Raw genomic sequence first — 20,451 nt, 5'->3', positions numbered from 1 at the left:
TTTTAAGAGATTATCCATAAGCGGGGTTTTTTTTTAAATATTTTTTTTAAGTACTATCTAAAGTCGTGATTTTTTTAAAGAATATTTTCTTAAGATTTTTATATAATTTTAATTATAAATATTTCATGCAAGCATTTTTTTATATAAATAAATATTTTCAGGGATTTCTGCAATTTTTACAAGTTTAAATTTTGGAACTCTAAGGTTGGCTCTTGTAAAAACTTTTTTTTAGAAATTACCACTATCTTCGATTTTATATTATTTCCATCAAGTTTTATTGAAAACTTGCATATGCACGCATCTTCGTTAGCGAATGTTGGAAATTGCATATGTCAGAAAAAACAATCCACACATTAATATCGGTCATAGTACCATTTAGTACCAAATTTCATGATTTGAGCTCTAAAGGTTCACCCATATCCAAAATTTCCATTTAGCACACATTATTTCCATAAGTACCCTCTTCAACCATCCAACAAAACTTCATGCATACTCCGAACCTACACCCCCACAATGATGATTCCAAATTCAAATTTCAGGATTCCAACTCCACTGGATCACCCACAATTAAAACTGTATCAAATTTAGTACACAGTAGTACGAATTTTCCAAACTTCCTACATACCCAAACCTAAACACCGATAGTAATTCTAAATCCAAGTTTCAGGATTCTAACTTTATCGATTCACCCACAATTCTAATTGTAGCAAATTTAGTACACAGTAGTACTTATTTTCAAAACCTCCTTCCTACCCAAAACCTACATCTGCCACAGTCATCCTAAATCCAAGTTCCAGGATTCCAACTCTATTAGTGCACCCACAATTCAAATTGTACCAAATTTAGTACATAGTTGTACCAATTTCCAAAACTTCCTACATACCCCAATCCTACACCCCCACAGTCATCCCAAAATCCATGTTTCAAGATTCCAACTTTATCGATTGACCCACAATTCAAATTGTACCAAATTTAGTACACAGTAGTACGAATTTCCAAAACTTCCTACATACCCCAATCCTACACCTCCACAATGGTCCTAAATAAAAATTTCATCACTTCATCGCTTCACCCACAATTTAAATTGTAACAAATTTAGTACACATTAGTACGAATTTCTAAAACTTCTAACATATTTCAATCTTACACCTCCACATTGATCCTGACTCCAATTTCATGATTCTTGCTCTATTGGTTCACCTAAAATTCAAATTGTACCAAATTTAGTACCATTTAGTAACCATAAGTATTAATTTGTTAAACTGAATCCTGACCCTAATCCTACATCCCTACAATGATCCTAACTCAAAATTTCATTGTTCCAGCTCTATCGGTTCACCCAAATACAAATTGTACCTATTATAGTACGGTTTAGTACTTTTCGTACACATAAGCAAATATTTTCCAAAACTGCGTACATATCCTAATCCTACACTCCCACGGTAATGTTACTTTCAATTTTCAGGATTCCACCTCGATTTGTACCTTCAAATCAAATTTGTACCAAATATAGTACTTTTCGTACACATGTGTACACGCTTTCCTAACTCTCCTCATATCGACCCTACTTCTCAACCTTAATTTGCATTCCAAATTTGAAGTTTTTAGCTCAATCCATTCACATGCTACGAAATAGTACCAAATTTAGTACATTTCAGTACTTTTCGGATACTCATAGTTCGAATTTCCAAAAAGCCCTTTGCTACATCTGGTGCCTTCAACGAACACCAATCCAAAATTTCAGAGTTCTAGCTCTACTGGTTCGCCAAATACAAATGGTATCACATTTAGTACATTTTATTACTTTTCGTACCATTCTAGTGCGAATTTCCAAAAACCCAGCCTTATCTGACGCCTTAGGATCCTCACCTAAAATTTCACGATTCTAGCGTCAGCCGTTTCGTCTGGGCGTTGCTGAATCGTTAAATCAGTTAGTCAATCACTTTACTCTTTTATTAGCATAGATTATAAAATCAATGGTGTAACAAAAAACATTTCGGAATTAACCTCTCTTGTCAACATTGACTACACCAAATGCCAAGCCGCCATCTACTCACCTTCAAATGTTTCATTTCTTTTGCCAGCTTTAACATATCGATCGTCGCTTCAACATTTATTTGCGTTGCATTGCTTAACGGTTCATTGAAACGAACTGTGGCGGCGCTATGAATCACCACATCAACATTCTCGATTAACTCTTGACGATCCTCATGGGATATACCCAAATTGGGTAGGGTACAATCACCGGCAATCGTTTTGATGAATTTCAGGGAATTGGGGCGAGCGGCATGTAATTTTTCAAATACCTTTAACAAATCAAAAATAATTATTTTTAAATAAAATATTTTGTCAATAAATTTGTCACATAACTCACAGGCTCCTTGAAGATCTGGGCAAATCGTTCGCTAGCATCTTTGCCAGATTTGGGACGGGCCAACACGTAAATGTACTGCACTTCAGTTGAACGCAACAACTTCTCAATGAATACTGTAACAAAAGTATGGAAGCAATACAAAACAAAAATTAAGAAAATGAAAGGAGATAATATAAAAAGTAGTAAAATGGGAATAAAAAAGAAGAAGAATTGAAAAGTAACGGTAGATAAGTAATAAAAAATACACTGAGAAAAATTAAATTTAAAAATTTTGATTTTTTGCCAGTCTGCTGAGGGCGATTATTTAAAATCCTTTTATATAGAAGGCGTGGATTTTTTTAATATTTTTCTAAGGTTCAACTATAGTCGAAGATTTTTTATACCCTACACAACTATGTTGTCAGGCTATTATAGCTTTGTGCAGCCCCAAGAGTTTGTAACGCTGCGAAATACTGGAATACCTAGACCCACCTTTAAGTATATCGATCGTCACATGTGTGTCCGTCCGTCCGTCTATCCATTATAATTTGTAAACACGATACAGGCCCCAGTTATTGGTCCTTCACGACATTTTGCATGTAGGATGGGTTCGGCCTATCTATTGTTTTTGATAAAGATCGGTTAATATATAGGGGTTGAAATGGACCAAAAACTTTATTTTTGTCTGATTTTCTGGTCGCTCCATAGGCCGCAAATTTGGTCCATACATCGCAATTTTTACATGGAGAAGGGGATCGGGCCAAAGAATAGGCATTCCTATTTTGATAAAGATCGGTCAATATTTAGCGGGTCAAATGGACCCTAACTTTTGTGTGAAAAATTACAAAATATGTATTCTATTGCGTATAGATTTACCCCTGAAGGACATAGACCCTAGACTCCTCCAAGAGGAGTGGTTGACCTTTAAATTGATACCAATTATATGGTCGTATGTACTCGGATGTGGGAGTTAGGGCGGAAATATAGCGCTGATCGCTTTGAAAGTTTCCATGAGGATCCAGGCATGCCAAGGTTAACGCCTATAATTATCGTTGATGAACAAATAATTAGTTTTTTGATGAATTGAACCGAAAACTTATTTTTTGTGTTTTTTCGAGTCGATCTATAGACAACAATTGAAAGCCGAAAATCATAACACAAGCCACGGTGAGGGGAATCTGAACAAGTAATTAGAAGGGCTGTACTGAATATTTGTTGACCTCTAGTCAGTCAAGAGGGTGCAACTATCGCGAAATATTTCCCAGGCTTGGAATAAAAATCCGCAGAAAGTTAGAGTTCCGTGGTAGTTGTGTGGGGTATCGCATGGTCGGCCCCGTCCGACTATACTGCTCCGACTATAGACTGCAAACATAACCAGTTTAACCGCTGGTTAAACTGGTTATGTTTGCAGTCTACCTAAAGGCGTGGATTTTCTAAAAAAATATTTACCTAAGGTCCATTCATAGGCGCGGATTTTTTTAAAAGGTCCACCTAGAGGCATGGATTTCTTAAAAATATGTGTCTTAGATCCACCAATGGATTTTTACACCCTTCACCACACTGTGAAACAGAGTATTATGTCATTGTGCATATGTTTGTAACAGGCAAAAGGAAACGAGATTGACACATGGTTCATTTTGAGAATATGCATAGAATCAAATTTTAAATCGATTTATGCATGTCCGTCCGTCTTTCCATGTTAAATTGTAAACAAATTACATGTCGCATTTATGAACCGAATTAGATGAAATTTAGATATAGCTTCCATATATATTTTCGTCCGATTTAAGGTAAATGGTGCACCAAAGTCCCCAAATATCAGATCGATTTGCACGAAATTTGGCACAGCGTACTGAATTAAGCCTAGAATGATGTGTGCTAAGTTTCGTGAAAATAAGTTCAGTTTTAGATATAGCTCCCATATATATTTTCTTCCGATTTAAGGTAAATTGTGTACCAAAGCCCTCAAATATCTTTCGATTTGCACGAAATTTGGCACAGCGTACTGAATTAAGCCTAGAATGATGTGCGTTAAGTTTCATGAAAATCGGTTAAGATTTAGATATAGCTCCCATATATATTTTCGTCCGATTTAAGGTAAATGGTGTACCAAAGTCCCTATATATCCTTCGAATTGCACGAAATTTGGAACAGCATAATGAATTAGGTCTAGAATGATGTGTGTTAAGTTTCATGAAAATCGGTTAAGATTTAGATATAGCTCCCATATATATTTTCGTCCGATTTAAGGTAAATGGTGCACCAAAGTCCCCAAATATCTTTCGATTTGCACGAAATTTGGAACAGCGTACTGAATTAGGCCTAGAATGATGTGTGCTAAGTTTCGTGAAAATCGGTTCAGATTTCGATAAAGCTCCCATATATATTTTCGTCCGATTTATGGTAAATTGTGCACCAAAGTCTCTAAACTTATTTCGATTTGCACGAAATTTGGCACAGCGTACTGAATTAGGCCTAGAATAATGTGTGCTAAGTTTCGTGAAAATCGGTTCAGATTTAGATATAGCTCCCATATATATTTTAGTCCGATTTAAGGTAAATGGTGCACCAAAGCCCTCAAATATCTTTCGATTTGCACAGCGTACTGAATTAAGCCTACATATGTGAAGGGTATCATATAGTCGGCCCAGACCGACTTTACTACTTTCCTTACTGGTTAAAAATACTGTTAAGAGTCCTCTTATAGGCGTGGATTTTTAAAAATATTTTTCTAAGACCCAATTATAGCAGAGATTTAAAAAAAATAGAATTTACATAAAAGCGAGAATCTAAAAAAAAAATTGAATCTTCATATGGACGAGATTTTTTTTAATTTAGAATCTACATATAGGCTTGGAATTTTTTAAAAATATTTTCAGCAGTCCACTTATAGGTGTGGATTTCTTCTACCTATTATTTTATTAGTAAACGAACGCACCTATTATGTCTATGCATACATCAATCTAATTAAAGCCAATCATACGTTGGCGTTTACGTTATGCTTTACGTTCTATATTAGGTTAATCCAAACAACAAATCGTTCATCAAGATTTTTTTCCACTTTGACAAAGACTAACCAATTAGCTCTTTTTGGACAATATTAAATAAGCGAAAAATATATAAATTTACAACTTATAAGGTATTGTATTATAATTGTATACATTTTACATATAAATGTAATAAAAAATAATATTCCGAAAACAGAAACCATCAATTAATTTATGAACAATGGATGAAACACAACGCCGCTGTAGTTTAGATCTTGATCCAGCATTTGAGCGCTTTGTCCTGAATAAAATCAAACAAAAAAAGTATCGACAACTGAATTCACCATCTGACGACTCTACTGACTCACAAAACTTGATTGTGGAAAAATCACAATTATTGAAGTCTCCAAAAATTGAAATTGGTAATTATGACGAATATTCAACACATAGTCCAATACATAATAAAAAACAAGGAGAACAAATTATAAATACATTGACTTTATCTGGGCGTAGATCGCCTCATTGTGGCGGGAAGCAGCGTACACCGATTATTGACACAACAAAACTGCATCCATTTAATATCGGAAATGATTTTGCCAAGTTATCGTCTGCGGCGATTACGCCACCACTTACATGCCCACAAATCTCCACAGTTTTCTAATTATTAGTTAAAATTATTTGTTATTGATTTGTTAGAAATAGTTAAATATATTATTGAAATATTTGAAATAAAGTTTGAACTTTTATTTGGATATTACTAAACACATGCTATTAGCTGCAATCAGATTGTTTTGGTTATATGACTTAGAAAACGGCTTGATGGTGCCGTAATATGTTTCCCCTCATATTACGGTACCCTCAAATATTCTACATTTAGGAACTTATTTTTGGGTTCTTACTGGGTTACAAATCTTCAAACAAATTTTTCGATATTGGTCCACTCTTTAGGGTGTGGCTAATTTGAATTAGACATTATCAATGGGTAGCAATTTTTTCTACAAATAAAAATAATCAATCTTGGCCGATATTTCAAGATAGCAGCCATAATATTCTTGACAAAATATTCTTTAAAAAATCGACTCAGTTGGCCCTTGACAAAATATTCTTTAATAAATCCACGCCTCAGTTGGCCCTTGACAAAATATTCTTTAATAAATCCACGCCTCAGTTGGCCCTTGACAAAATATTCTTTAATAAATCCACGCCTCAGTTGGCCCTTGACAAAATATTCTTTAATAAATCCACGCCTTTTTTGGGTACTTGACAAAATATTCTTTAAAAAATCCACGCCTATTTTGGGTACTTGACAAAATATTCTTTAAGAAATCCACACCTTTTTTGGGTACTTGACAAAATATTCTTTAAAAAATCCACGCCTATTTTGGGCCCTTGACAAAATATTCTTTAATAAATCCACGCCTCAGTTGGCCCTTGACAAAATATTCTTTAATAAATCCACGCCTCAGTTGGCCCTTGACAAAATATTCTTTAATAAATCCACGCCTCAGTTGGCCCTTGACAAAATATTCTTTAATAAAAATCCACGCCTATTTTGGGTACTTGACAAAATATTCTTTTTACTCAGTTGGCCCTTGAAAAATATTCTTTAATAAATCCACGCCTCAGTTGGCCCTTGAAAAATATTCTTTAATAAATCCACGCCTCAGTTGGCCCTTGAAAAATATTCTTTAATAAATCCACGCCTCAGTTGGCCCTTGAAAAATATTCTTTAATAAATCCACGCCTCAGTTGGCCCTTGAAAAATATTCTTTAATAAATCCACGCCTCAGTTGGCCCTTGAAAAATATTCTTTAATAAATCCACGCCTCAGTTGGCCCTTGAAAAATATTCTTTAATAAATCCACGCCTCAGTTGGCCCTTGAAAAATATTCTTTAATAAATCCAGGAAACGAGATAGACATATGGTTCCTTTTGAGGATCACTTTCTGAGTCGATTTACGCATGTCCGTCTCTCCGTCCGTCTGTCTGTCCCTCCATGTATTTTTGTGAACAAAGTACAGGTCGCATTTATGATTCGATTTGGGTGAAATTTGGCATAGGTCACTAATTTGGCCCAAGGACGAACCCTATTGAAATTGGGAAAAATCGGTTCAGATTTAGATATAGCTCCCTTATATATTTTTGTCCTATTAAATGTAAATGGCGCAACAAAGTACCAATATATCGTTCGATTGCACAATATTTGGCACAGCGTAATGAATTAGGTCTAGAATGATGTGTGTTAAGTTTCCTGAAATCGGTTCAGATTTAGATATAGCTTATACATCTGACCAAATTAAAAATTTAGTATCGGTTGCAGAATGTCATGTTTTTGGATCCAATTTCATTTTACTGGTCCTTAAAAAATGCGACGTTTGTTAGGATTCGTCTGTTGAAATTACCCAATGAGGTAAAGGGTATCATATAGTCGGCCAAGTCCGACTTTACTAATTTCCTTACTGGTTATTTTTATTTTTTTGTTATTTTCAAAAACATAAACAATTGTCTGTGTTCATTTAGATAAATACGGAAATGTCAACAAAGTTTTGCAACAAGAACGTGGGCGCATCGGTGCCATATGTAGAACCCGTTTTTGGATTTCACTTTCGTTCACCTTTCATAATTGTTATCAGTTTTAAGCTAATCAACCTTAAATAGTATTATCCCATTTTGGGAAGAAAACTAAAAAACAATAACCTCGTAAAATAAATTGGCTTTGTTAAGTAATATTTATTTAGTTTCGAAGTGGGGCAATAAGTGACTAGACACCGTCCATTGAAATTGGATGTCATTTTGAATATTAGGATGTTATCAATGTCAGTAGTGTTGGCGGATTATTTGGGATGCCATTTGTACCATTTGCAAAATAGTCAGGCTGATCATGTTTTTTTTTTTTTTTTTGCTTTTAGAAAAATCTGCTATTTATTAGTGAGGAAAGTATGACATTGTCCAACATGGGGTAGTTCAAAAACTAATTAATTGATGTCATTGATTTGGTGTAACATCTTTGCCTTATAGAACACACCTCGAAACAAATATTTTTTGTTTGTTTGTTTTTTTACCTTCTGCTTTGATTTTAAAATGTACAGACATCAAAACGAAATAGAGAATTTGTACACATCAACAACAAATTAGGTATGATTTGTCAAATTGTCTGCATGATTGTTGAAATGATTCATGCTAATGGTGAAATACAATGAAATTAAAATAGTTAGCATGAAATGCAAGTTTTTTATTAGCAAATGTTTGACACCTTGTTAAACGTGTTAGTTCGGATGTTGGCACTTCTTATAAAAAACGGAAAAATAATAAGTTGTATTTTAGAAACATAAAGAAATAAGTAACTTTACAAGCATACATATTTACAAACAAATGTATACATATTTACTTTATATTGTTATATATCCTAATTATTTTGTAATACACATTTGTTCAACGATTATAATATAGTTTACAACAAAAAATAAAATTGAAAAAAAAACTCAACGATTGCGAAAAATTCGTGAAAAATTTCTTTAAACCAGTAAAGAAAGTTCAAAAGTCAGAAATATATATGTGAGAGCTATATCTACATCTGAACCGATTTCAACAGAAAAATATTGTGCAAATAGAACAGGATGTATGGTGCACCCTTTACATAAAATGGATGAAAGAATATAAGATGAAAAAATATAAAAATATAAAAAATAAAATAAAAATATATGATATATCTAAATCTTAAACTATTTCAACAAAACTTCACGAATGTCAACATGTAGTGACTTCAATACGGTATGCAAAATTTTGTCTTAATCGGAAAACAATGACTGTTTGGTGCTCCATTTAGATAAAATCCGACGAAGCTATATATGGGAGTTATATCTAAATCTGAACCGATTCCAAAAATAATTAGCGGTAATTTCAGTGCGCTGTGCAAAATTATGTCGCAATCAAACAAATATTGGCAGTATGGTGCTCGATTTACATAAAATCGGACGAAAATATATATGAACCGAAAAAAATATATATGAGCTATATCTAAATCTGAACCGATTTAAAAAAAAAACATGACATATACCAATCTAGACCTAATATTGCAATATTGGGAGTTTGGAGCACCATTTACATTAAATCGGACGAAAATATATATGGGTGCTATATCTAAATCTGAACCGATTTTCCCCAATTTCAATAGGGTTCGTCCTTGTTCCAAATAAGTTAAATGTGCCAAATTTCATCCAATTCGGATCATAAATGCTACCTGCAGTTTGTTTACAAAAATACATGGACGGACGGACAGACGGCCATCCATAAATCGACTCAGATATGCATATTTTTAAAAGGAACCATGGGTCTATATCGATTCATATTTCCTGTTACAACATATGCACAAAGACATAATACCCTGTACCACAGTGTGGTGAAGGGTATAAAAATCCACGCTTTTTTATTAAATACACGCTTTTGGATAGTCCTTCCAAATTTCCAAAAAAATCACGCTTGTGGATAGTCCTTAAAAATGTATTAAAAAAAAATACACGCTTTTGGAAACCATTTACAAAATATTTTTAAAAGTTCACGCTTTTGGATATTCTTTTAGAAAAGAATTTTAAAAAATCCGAACTTGTGGATAGTCGTTCAATTTTTTTAATAAATACTTGCGAATTCAGTCCTTGAAATTTCTTCAAAAATATTAATAACAAATATTTAAGAAAAGTCCACCCTAGACCGTTAAATAATATTTTTTTGGAAAAGGAGTGAATTATCGGTTCACTCCTTCTGGTACCACCCCCTCAAAATGGCCAAAATTGTGCTAAAAATTAATTTTATAATATCATGTGAATGGATTTCCCCACGAGTATAATGTCCGAATTGCACAATTTATTATATTTACCAAACCTAGGTCAAGTCCCTCACCTTCAAACTAGGTCAAGGCTTGGTAAATATAATAAATCCGTCGGTCCTCTTTTATAAACTTCTAAATTTATGCAATAAGCTGGAGGGTATGTAAAGCAAACACAGCTTATATATTTATTACAAATTGTATGTTTTTCCCAATTAAAATTAATAGAATGTATTTTGTTTGTCTCAATCGACCTTACCCATGGACAATGGTCAAACTTACATATGTAAATATCGAGGAAACGTTTTCCTCTTTAACAATTCCAAATTTAAAAGTTTTTTTCATATACAATTTTAGTCGAGCCTATTTCATAACTATGGGCAATTTGAAATTTAATTGAACATATCCAAAAAAGACAACATTCTAGAATAGGTCAGTTCAGTGAACTTGACTGATTGGTTTTTGTTGTTGTTGTTTGGTTTTATTTTCAAAACTACACGTGAAGAACGACATATGAACGGAAATCCATAGAATCGATTTCAACAAAAATAAAAAAAAAAAACAGAACCGCGATTTTTGTTATTTTATTTCATTTCTGTGTTTTTTTTTCATTTGCTTACTCTCATTCATACATAGCATGAAATACCATAAAGCTTCATTAAAACATCAAACAAAGATAATCATGATGATTAATTATTTAAAATAAGTTTTGCACATTTCAGTTTTTTTTGCTTGAGTTTTATTATTTTGGAACGAAAAACAATTAAATTTTAATAGTCATTATAAGACCTGTTTACACTGCTGGCATTTTTTTGCCGGTCATTGTTTATGACGCTTGGCAAAAACCGAAAGAATGGGGAAAGAACAAAAATGAAATCATGTTAAATCATGTTACTCAGAATGTAACACCCACATCCAGGGAAAGAGTGGAGGTAAGAAAAAAATTCTTCAAAATTTAGTGACATTACTAACGACTACGAGATAAAAGGGATCATATTGTTGGTAGACTTTGGAGATTCATAATTTTTAGTCGATGATGGATACAACTTTTTAAGCACTAATGACTCTTATGTTTCTCCTTTGATTCTTGCGTGTGACGTGAAATTAAATAAACACACAAATTGTTGGGTCATCTGTCATAAATTCAAATATGATACCCAATTATTTTTTATTCTTCCCTTACATCATAGAAACCAGTTATCAATTATCCATTAAGCAAATATTTGTTTTTATTTTATATTTTATTTTATATTTACAAAAATTTATTTAAAAATTTGTTCGATTGAATTATCGAATTTTATTCCAACGCCCAGAAATATAAATAGCAACCCTCGTCTATTTCCTACAATAAAATTTTTATTTTTTGCTATTTTTTACAACAAATTCCACACATTCATTATTGACAAATTGGTTGATGTAAAAACAGACACTTTTAGCACTCAAATAAAAATCAGGTAGCATGAAGTTTAGAATTTCTTTGTTCGTGAAATGTAAATTTTCGAAAAGGTTATAATTAAGACAAATACTTGTACAAATAAAAAGTAAACAAATTAAGAAATTTAAAAATACAAAACCCCCTTAAAACAATAATAACAAAAATTATCTACTATGAATAGACATTTTGTGGCAAATTAATTATTTTTAATTTTTCTCTCATTTTGAAATCCCAAAGACATTATTGAAAATTATATACAAGTAACATGCGGAATATAATCATTTGGGCAGACTATTTGATGCGCTACGTAACTACTAAGGGCAATTTGGACGAAAATAAAATAAAGCACAATTGGAAATGTAAGCCCTGCCTTAATTAAGGAAATTTATTTTCTACACAATTTCCTTCATGTCCGATATACTGATTATAGTAACCATTTTTTCGGGTTTTAATTACGAGGCTTTAATTTTGAATTTCGGATTCTTGGATTGTGAAAAGTATTCAATATAGGTATAAATTTTTAGCTCCAAATACCTTTTCAACCGAAGAGGAAGTAATTGCCGATGTGGGTTCATGGATGGTTTTTATGGTGAAAAATTCATCCTCAAAATATATATCTGTTGACGGTTTTCGATATTAAAAACCGCATTCAGTTGGGCGATACCTGGGAGCTTTAAGGTTGATCAAGAAAAACCAAACCTATTTTTGGTGAGACTGGAAAACAAGACAAAAAAAGTTCTCCTTGACCATAACCAATATATTACGTAATATTATGTTTTTGGTCCACTTCATCCCAAAATTATTATCTGATCATCACAGAAAATTATAGGTGTTGTCCTTAACTGGATCCTTATGGAACATTTCAAAGTGATGGTTTACTGAATAATATCTGAATACGTAAGTACCTGTAAATATGTAAGTGTAACTCCCACATACGAGTACATACGACAATATAATTAGTAGCTTTAACACTAGATTGCCGAAGGCAGTCATTTTGACCGTTTTTCAATTTCAAGTACAAAAACAATTGTGTATATTATGACCCAGCTTTTTAAAATTTGGTGACTTTTTGTACCACATAGAACTACGTTTATTAATCATAGTAGCTGCTTCCTCCCCTCTTTCATTCCCCGTATTCACATGTGCTATACCTATATTGCCTAAAAGCGGTCATTTTGACCTTTTGTGAAATATTAAATAATCAAACTACTTTTATTATTGTATAAAGTAAATTTCTTATATAACCAGATCAGTACAACAACATCGAACCCCATTTTCTACTATAAAAACACAAACGAACATACAAATCGGGAAAAATAAATTTTATATTTCCAGTCGATTTCACTTTCACAGTAAAGACTTCCTCTTTTTCGAACATTTTGTCCGCGCTCTTATTTTTCAAAAGGGGAAACTCGAGAGCCCTACCACCGAAAACAAATAATAACAACGTTTTGTATGATTGTAAATAATGTAAAAATATTAAAAATTTATTTACAAAATTTTCTTTACACAATAAAAATTCTTTCAGAATAAGGTCATTTTGACCGATTTTAGGCAATATAGGTATATACAAAATTCCCGTCTTTCTAGTGTTAAAGGCCTACCTACCTATGACCTATCGATCAATTATTTGTGGCTGGCTTTTCGAGTTCGGATTAACATTTGACCTAAAATTATATTTGTATACCCTTCACCACACAGTGGTACAGGGTATTATGTCTTTGTGCATATGTTTGTAACAGGCAAAAGGAGATGGGCACATGGTTCCTTTTGAGAATATGCATAGAAACACTTTCTAAGTCGATTAGTGCATGTCCGTCCGTCTGTCTGCCCATGTTGAATTGTAAACAAAGTACAGGTCGCATTTATGATCTGAATTGGATGAAATTTGGCTTAGGTCACTTATTCGGCCCAAGGACGGTAACAATCGGTTCAGGTTTAGATATAGCTCCCATAAATATTTCGTCCAATTTAATGTAAATAATACACCAAAGTCCCTATATATCTTTCGAGTTGCACGAAATTTGGCATAGCGTACTGAATTAATTATAGAATGACGTGAGTTAATTTTCCTGAAAATCGGTTCAGATTTAGATATAGCTCCCATATATATTTTCGTCCGATTTAATGTATATGGTGCACCAAAGTCCGTATATACCTTTCGATTTACACGAAATTTGGCACAGCGTAATGAATTAGGCCTAGAATGATGTGTGTTAAGTTTCCTGAAAATCGGTTCAGATTTAGATATAGCTCCCATATCTATTTTCCTCCGATTTAATGTAAATGGTGTACCAATGTTCCTATATATCTTTCGATTTGCACGGAATTTGGCATAGCGTAATGAATTAGGTCTAGAATGAGGTGTGTTAAGTTTCCTGAAAATCGGTTCAGAATTAGATATAGCTCCCATATATATTTTCCTCCTATTAAATGTAAATGGTGCACCAAAGTCCCTATATATCTTTCGATTTACACGAAATTTGGCACAGCGTAATGAATTAGGCCTAGAATGTGTTAAGTTTCCTGAAAATCGGTTCAGAAATAGATATAGCTCCCATATATATTTTCCTCCTATTAAATGTAAATGGTCCACCAAAGTCCCTATATATATTTCGATTTACACGAAATTTGGCACAGCGTAATTAATTAGGTCTAGTATGATGTGTGTTAAGTTTCCTGAAATCGGTTCAGATTTAGATATAGCTTCTATATCTGACCAAATAAAAAATTTAGTATTGGTTGCAGAATGACATGTTTATGGATCCAATTTCATTTTACTGGTCCTTTAAAAATGCGACGTCTGTTAGGATTCATCTGTTGAATATATCCAAAGTGGTAAAGGATATCATATAGTCGGCCACGTCCGACTTTACTACTTTCCTTACTGATTTTTAATTCGCTCTTTAGGCCTAATTATGATCCTAAGATCATTGGTTAGGGGAAACTTGTCGACATATTTTAATTTTATTTCTATAACACTTAATTTTTGGTATTGTCCCTGTATTTGTTATTCAAGGTTATTGGAGGATAATATAATGTATTTCAGAAAGATTTCAAAATAGCTTTTTTTGGTCCCCCTGAATTTTAGATATTTTAATGGGCTTAAAGAGTATAAATATCAGTTCTCTTGAGAAATTTCCGCCTCATTTTAGATATTTTAAAGGTCTTAGCAGCGTTTTCCAAATGTTGATAATTTGCCTTCCGGGATTTTAGAGGATTAAGGTAATTTAAGGTAATTTGAAATTATGTCAATTAGTAATTTAAATTTTCGAATATTTTAAACTTCACATATACTTCCCCTAGAATTGTGAAGATTATAAATCGACTGTTGAAATAACATTCCAAATATTTTTTTGTTTGTTTTCAAATCACAACATTGTAATTTATTGTTCACAAATAGTTGATTTATTTCTCTTTAGATTTGCCGTCATTAATTATATTCGAGCATTAATTGTTTTTTAAACGGAATCAACTTAAAATCACACAAACAAATTGCAATAATTTATATAAAATTCAAATGTTTACTATTGTCAATGCACAAAAATACAAAACACAGTTTAGACATAAATTAGACATAACCTTGTCACTAAAGTTTTTCCCAGGGCAATTTCCTGGTCATTATTGCAATTTAAAATCACTTGCATTTTTTTTTTTTTTTTTTTTTTGTTGTTTACTTCGCTAATAAAATAACAATAAAGAGGTTTATATAAACACACACCTTTGCCCAGAAATCCTGTGCCACCAGTTATGAAGACCACTTTGTTGCGAAAGAAACTTTGAATATTGGAATTGATTTCCATTATGGATGATTTGTTAGATTTTTTTGCACTTTCAATTTTCTTCAATAAAATTCTTTATATTTGCTTTGTTAAAATTTTCCTTTATTATATAATCGATACACAAAAAACAACAACCGCTTAGAAAATCCAGAAATTAGTTTTCTTTTCGCCTGTTTTTCTTTTTCACTTTAAATGCACTTTGTGTGTTAGCAGCGCATGCTCGCGCGTTTTATTTACAATGACCAACCAAACGATGGCGAAATATTCCGTTCCGCGTTGTGCGCAGAAATAAAAACTTATTTTCAAACGTCAACGTCTTTTATAGATGGCCAACACACAAAGCAACGATTCGGCCAAATTGCAACTTGCCAATTGAAATTGAAACTAACAGCTCCAGCTCCAGCTAACCATCAGACAGAGCTTAGACGCTCTAAGATGTGACGTGTGTGTACGGATAGTTAATGTTGTTGGTGTGTGGGGGCTAGTTAGTTATTCTCTGTCGCCGATTTTTTGCCATCATCCTAGTGAATATATGTAGTAGTGGGAACTTACTTTGCATTGTTGTTGGAATTTTTACAAAATTTTGCATTTAAAATATCCCATTGTGCTATTTTGGAGAAAAGTTGTTTGCCAAAACTTTAAGCTAAATTAATCGCTTTGAAGGTAAAAGTACAGTGGTCACGAAGGAGAAATATTTTAATTAAATGTATAAACTATCAATCCGAGATACAGGAAGGTATACAAAAATGGATATGCAATTTCGACATTTCGATTTCTCAGATGATACTCACAAAATTGTTAATATATGATCATCTTTACACACCTCTCCATAAGGACCACGCCCCATTTTAAGGATTTTAGTGACTGTGGTTAAAATTTTCAGAGAGGCATTTCAGATTCACGGAGAATAGAGAATGTGACTGGAAAATATCAATATGAACTATTATAAGTGACACTGGGATCTTAAGAGGATAAACGATCTTCTGGTAACCAGTAAAAATGTGAATCAATGCAAATTTAAGCATAGATACAATATCATGGGACCGATCGATCTTTTATTTATTATTTTAATGGAGGTTGTAAACTATCGAAATTTTGAATCGATTTATGGACATGCATTTACTTTTTTCCATCATGAAACATATAGAAAATTTAGCACCGAATTTCACTTTGGATTTCAATCGGATTAAAATAAAAAATCGCACACTCGATATTACGTTTATTTGAATTTTCATTGGTTAGGAATACCTCCTGTATATACCCAAAATTTTGTAGTCAGGATATTCCTCAAATCATTAAAAAATATCGATTTTTATGATCCTCTGGGGCTCTTCTTTCAATGCATTATTTGTGTTCTATAGCTACACACAGATCCAAAATTTGCCACATTTGGTGTCATTTAGCACACATTAATATTTATTTTCATAAGTACCCACCTCAACAATCCAATAGAAATCATATTTCAAAATCCCATCTCGATCGGTTCACGCAATTCAAATTCAAATTGTACCATACCTACCAAAACTACCTACATCCTCATTCATATAATCTAACAGTAATCTTTATTCCAAATTTCAGGATCGATTTACTTACCATTCAGTACACATTGGTACGAATTTTCAAAACTTCTTGCATACCGAAATTATACACCCCAAATTTCAGGATTTTAGCTCGATTGGTTCACCCAAAATTCCAAGTGTACCAAATTTAGTACCATTTATTACACATTAGTACGAATTTCGAAAACATTCTTAATACTTTGAAAAGTATAGGTAAGACTTTTAAAATATTTGGGTCTGTGTACAAATATAGACACCTCAATTGAAAAATGCGGCTGGTAACCCTAAAATCCAAAAAATATCGGTACATAAAAAAAGGACTTAGTCAAAACAAGTACCTAAATAAAAAAAAAAAAATCGGCGAGAACTCGGAACGCCAAAAATCAGACACATTGTTTCGAAATGCAAGTAGGTACTTCAAAAGACCTAAAATATTGTCGCATCTGTTGAAACCCAGACCTCCGCAAACCATATACTGGACGTATAAGGGATGCCCATATTCGACGGACCCATCTGGCAACGCCATAACTTTTGACAGAGATGTCACATCGCTTAATGACATACCGCGTTTAAAGCGTCAGTTCAAGCAGATTTTTGCCATGAACCAATACACGCCACGCGAGCGCTCTGAAATAGTTGAAATTTACATTCAACAGAAGAAGTCAATTGTGAAAACTCAACGTGCTTTTAAAACATTAAAAAATGTGAGAAGTGCGCCTTCTAAGAACACCATTAAGGGTTTATACGAAAAATTTTCGACTGGTAAGGCTCTTTCTAATCCGAAGAGGCCATATAAAAGTCGACCAAGGCGATCGGCCGAGAATATCGCTGCCATACGAGCCAGTGTTGAGAGGTCCCCAAGAACATCCCAAAAACGCCGTTCTCAGCAGTTGGGCATGGCTCGGTCCACTTTACAACGGATTATTCGCATTGATTTGCATTTGTACCCGTACAAAATTCAATTGACGCAAAGAATGTTGCCTGCGGACAAGCCTCGTCGATTGGAATGGGCCCAAAGAGTCATCGAAATGGCCGAAGATGATGAGCAATTTTGGAACAAAATAATCACGTCCGATGAAGCCCATTTCACATTGAATGGGACCGCAAATAAGCAAAATTGCCGTTTTTACGCCACTGAAAATCCTCATGAGATTCAAGAAGAGCCTCTTCATGACGAAAAAGTCACAGTTTGGTGCGACGTTAGTGCGAAAACGGTCATTGGGCCGTTTTTCTTCCAAAATGAAAATGGCCATGCTGTTACCATCAATTAGGAGCGTTATCGCAACATGATGACCAATTTTGTGATGCCAATTATTCGTCGAAAGCGTATGAGGCAGTTCTGGTTTCAACAAGACGGCGCTCCACCGCACACAAGTCGCATAACAATCGATTTTCTGAAGAATTTGTTTCCGGGCCGTTTGATGTCAAAAAGTGGTATTTTGGACTGGCCACAGCGTTCGCCCGATTTGACGCCGCCTGACTTCTTCTTGTGGGGATATTTGAAGTCAAAGGTTTACGTTAACAAGCCAAGGACCGTAGAAGAGCTCAAGGACAACATTCGTGAAGAAATAGCCGCTATTCCGGCCGAAATGTTGTCAAAAACGATGGTAAATGCAGCAAAAAGGGCACAATACGTCATCAACGCCAGAGGCGGCCATTTGAGAGATATCATATTCAAAAATAGATGTAAACAAATCTACTTGGAACAAGTTAAATGATTAACATTGCCAACCGCCAAATTTTTTATTTTTTTCTGTGATTTTTTAAAAAAAACATGGGTCCGTCGAATATGGGCAACCCTGTACATCTGCCAGTATCATCGACTGACACTTTTTTACTTGAATATTTAGTATATTTTACATTATTTCTGATCGAATATTGAAATATACTCTCAAAAATATTCGATTTAATAATCAGATACCACTGTATTTGACGTTACATCTTCAGACATAACAAAGCCAGAAAACCGCACAGTGCTCTCAAAAAGGAAGAACAGTATTACCATACAAGAGTAACTGTATGAGGGCGTATTGGATTTTTTGAAAATTATAATTTTAAAACGACAACAAATTTAAAAAAGATAACAAATTTAAAAAAAAATAAATATGGAAGATGAAAGTATTATATAATTTTTATCATCGAATGATTGGTTATAACAATAATTCTCATATTTGAGGTAAATATGAAAGTTTCAAATGTTGCTTACTTCCATTGTTTCAAAATGTTAAATTGACATTGAAAATATTTTTTTATACTTTAAAATTTAAATTTATTATACTTTAAATATATGAAAAATAATGTCCATTTAAATATATTTGTTTATGTATGTTTTGTTTAATGTGTATTAAAAAAATAAATATGGAAAAACTACTTCTGGCGACCATTGACCCTCTTAACTTACAATTAATTAAGATAGAACATTGACACTTTGCCCCCACACACGAGTGGATATTATTATCGAGAGCGAGACCAACCAAATTTGGTTTATAATGTGAAACAAAATACTTCCTTTAAATAATATTTCAGATTTGGAATATTATTTCACATTCTGGTCAATTTGTGTAGTTTTTATATGTTATTCACTAAAGCTCCAATATTATTTCGAAAAGAAACAAAGACTTGGACACAGGATGATTTTTTTTACGGAGCTTTCACATTCCTATTCATATTAGTAATATACATGAAATCAGTTAAAATGCAGGTACGAGGAGTACCATGTACAATTCTGGTCTATTAATATAGATCCGAATATTTCTAATCAAAAATTATTTATTTTTGCTGGAGACACTTCCAAAATGTGGTATTTGGTCGTTTCTACAACGTATTCTGCCGACAAAATTCGTTGATTACTTTATGTTGTGCGATAACCAAATAAAGTCATTGGGCATATGACCCGTCAATTTCCCGTTTTGATCGGCCAAAGTGCCGTTGATCTGTGTCATTGTCAGAGAGCTCGCATTGTCTTTGTGCACCATGATTGCTCTCTGAAGACGTCAGACCAATAAATATTATTGTGCGGAACAATCGCCAAATGAACTGTGATTTGTTTCGGGTGCATACGCATGATATATGCTGTTACAAAACGTTTTTGAAGCGTCTACGATCTTATTTTTCAAAATTTCTTTTCACTGATCGACAAAAATAAAATTTCTGTTTAAATCACAGTAATTTTAGAAACATAATTTCAAACTTGCATGCCGATGTGGGTTTAAGGTGTATAGATCACACCTTCCTGACTTTTGTTATCCTCACGAAATTTTTCCGAAGGATATATTCCTAAAAGAACAATTTGTTTATTTCTACAGTCATTGGTGACAAACAGATCGCAATTTTAATTATACCCTCAGCCTTATGGCTAATGAGGGTATATACACTTTGATACGGTGAAAATGTGCCTAATCGAAATATTGAGTTTAAATCTCATGTTTCTTTGACCCAAATCCGTTTCAGTAAATTTGGAGTTGATTTACACATGTCCATCCGTCCATCTGTCTGGCTGGTGCATACGAAAAC

At 33.3% G+C, this 20,451-nt stretch overlaps 1 protein-coding gene across 1 annotated transcript in view; it reads right to left on the bottom strand.

Annotated features, from left to right (window-relative positions):
- Positions 1–19,880, bottom strand: part of LOC133325276 (fatty acyl-CoA reductase wat-like) — a 40,771-nt gene extending 20,891 nt beyond the window's left edge. The window contains exons 1-4 of the mRNA XM_061534063.1: positions 19,789–19,880; positions 15,319–15,452; positions 2,375–2,487; positions 2,058–2,306 (exon numbers count right to left, since the gene is read on the bottom strand). Coding sequence (XP_061390047.1) covers positions 2,058–2,306; positions 2,375–2,487; positions 15,319–15,452; positions 19,789–19,880 — 588 coding nt within the window. The remainder of the gene's footprint in view (positions 1–2,057; positions 2,307–2,374; positions 2,488–15,318; positions 15,453–19,788) is intronic.
- Between the last annotated feature and the right edge of the window lie 571 nt (positions 19,881–20,451).

The sequence above is a fragment of the Musca vetustissima genome, unplaced genomic scaffold (genome assembly GCF_032173495.1).
Source record: "Musca vetustissima isolate MV318-11 ecotype Yass unplaced genomic scaffold, APGP_CSIRO_Mvet_v1 utg10441, whole genome shotgun sequence".
Classification (NCBI taxonomy): Eukaryota; Metazoa; Arthropoda; class Insecta; order Diptera; family Muscidae; genus Musca; species Musca vetustissima.
This window is presented reverse-complemented; position numbering and strand designations above follow the sequence as displayed.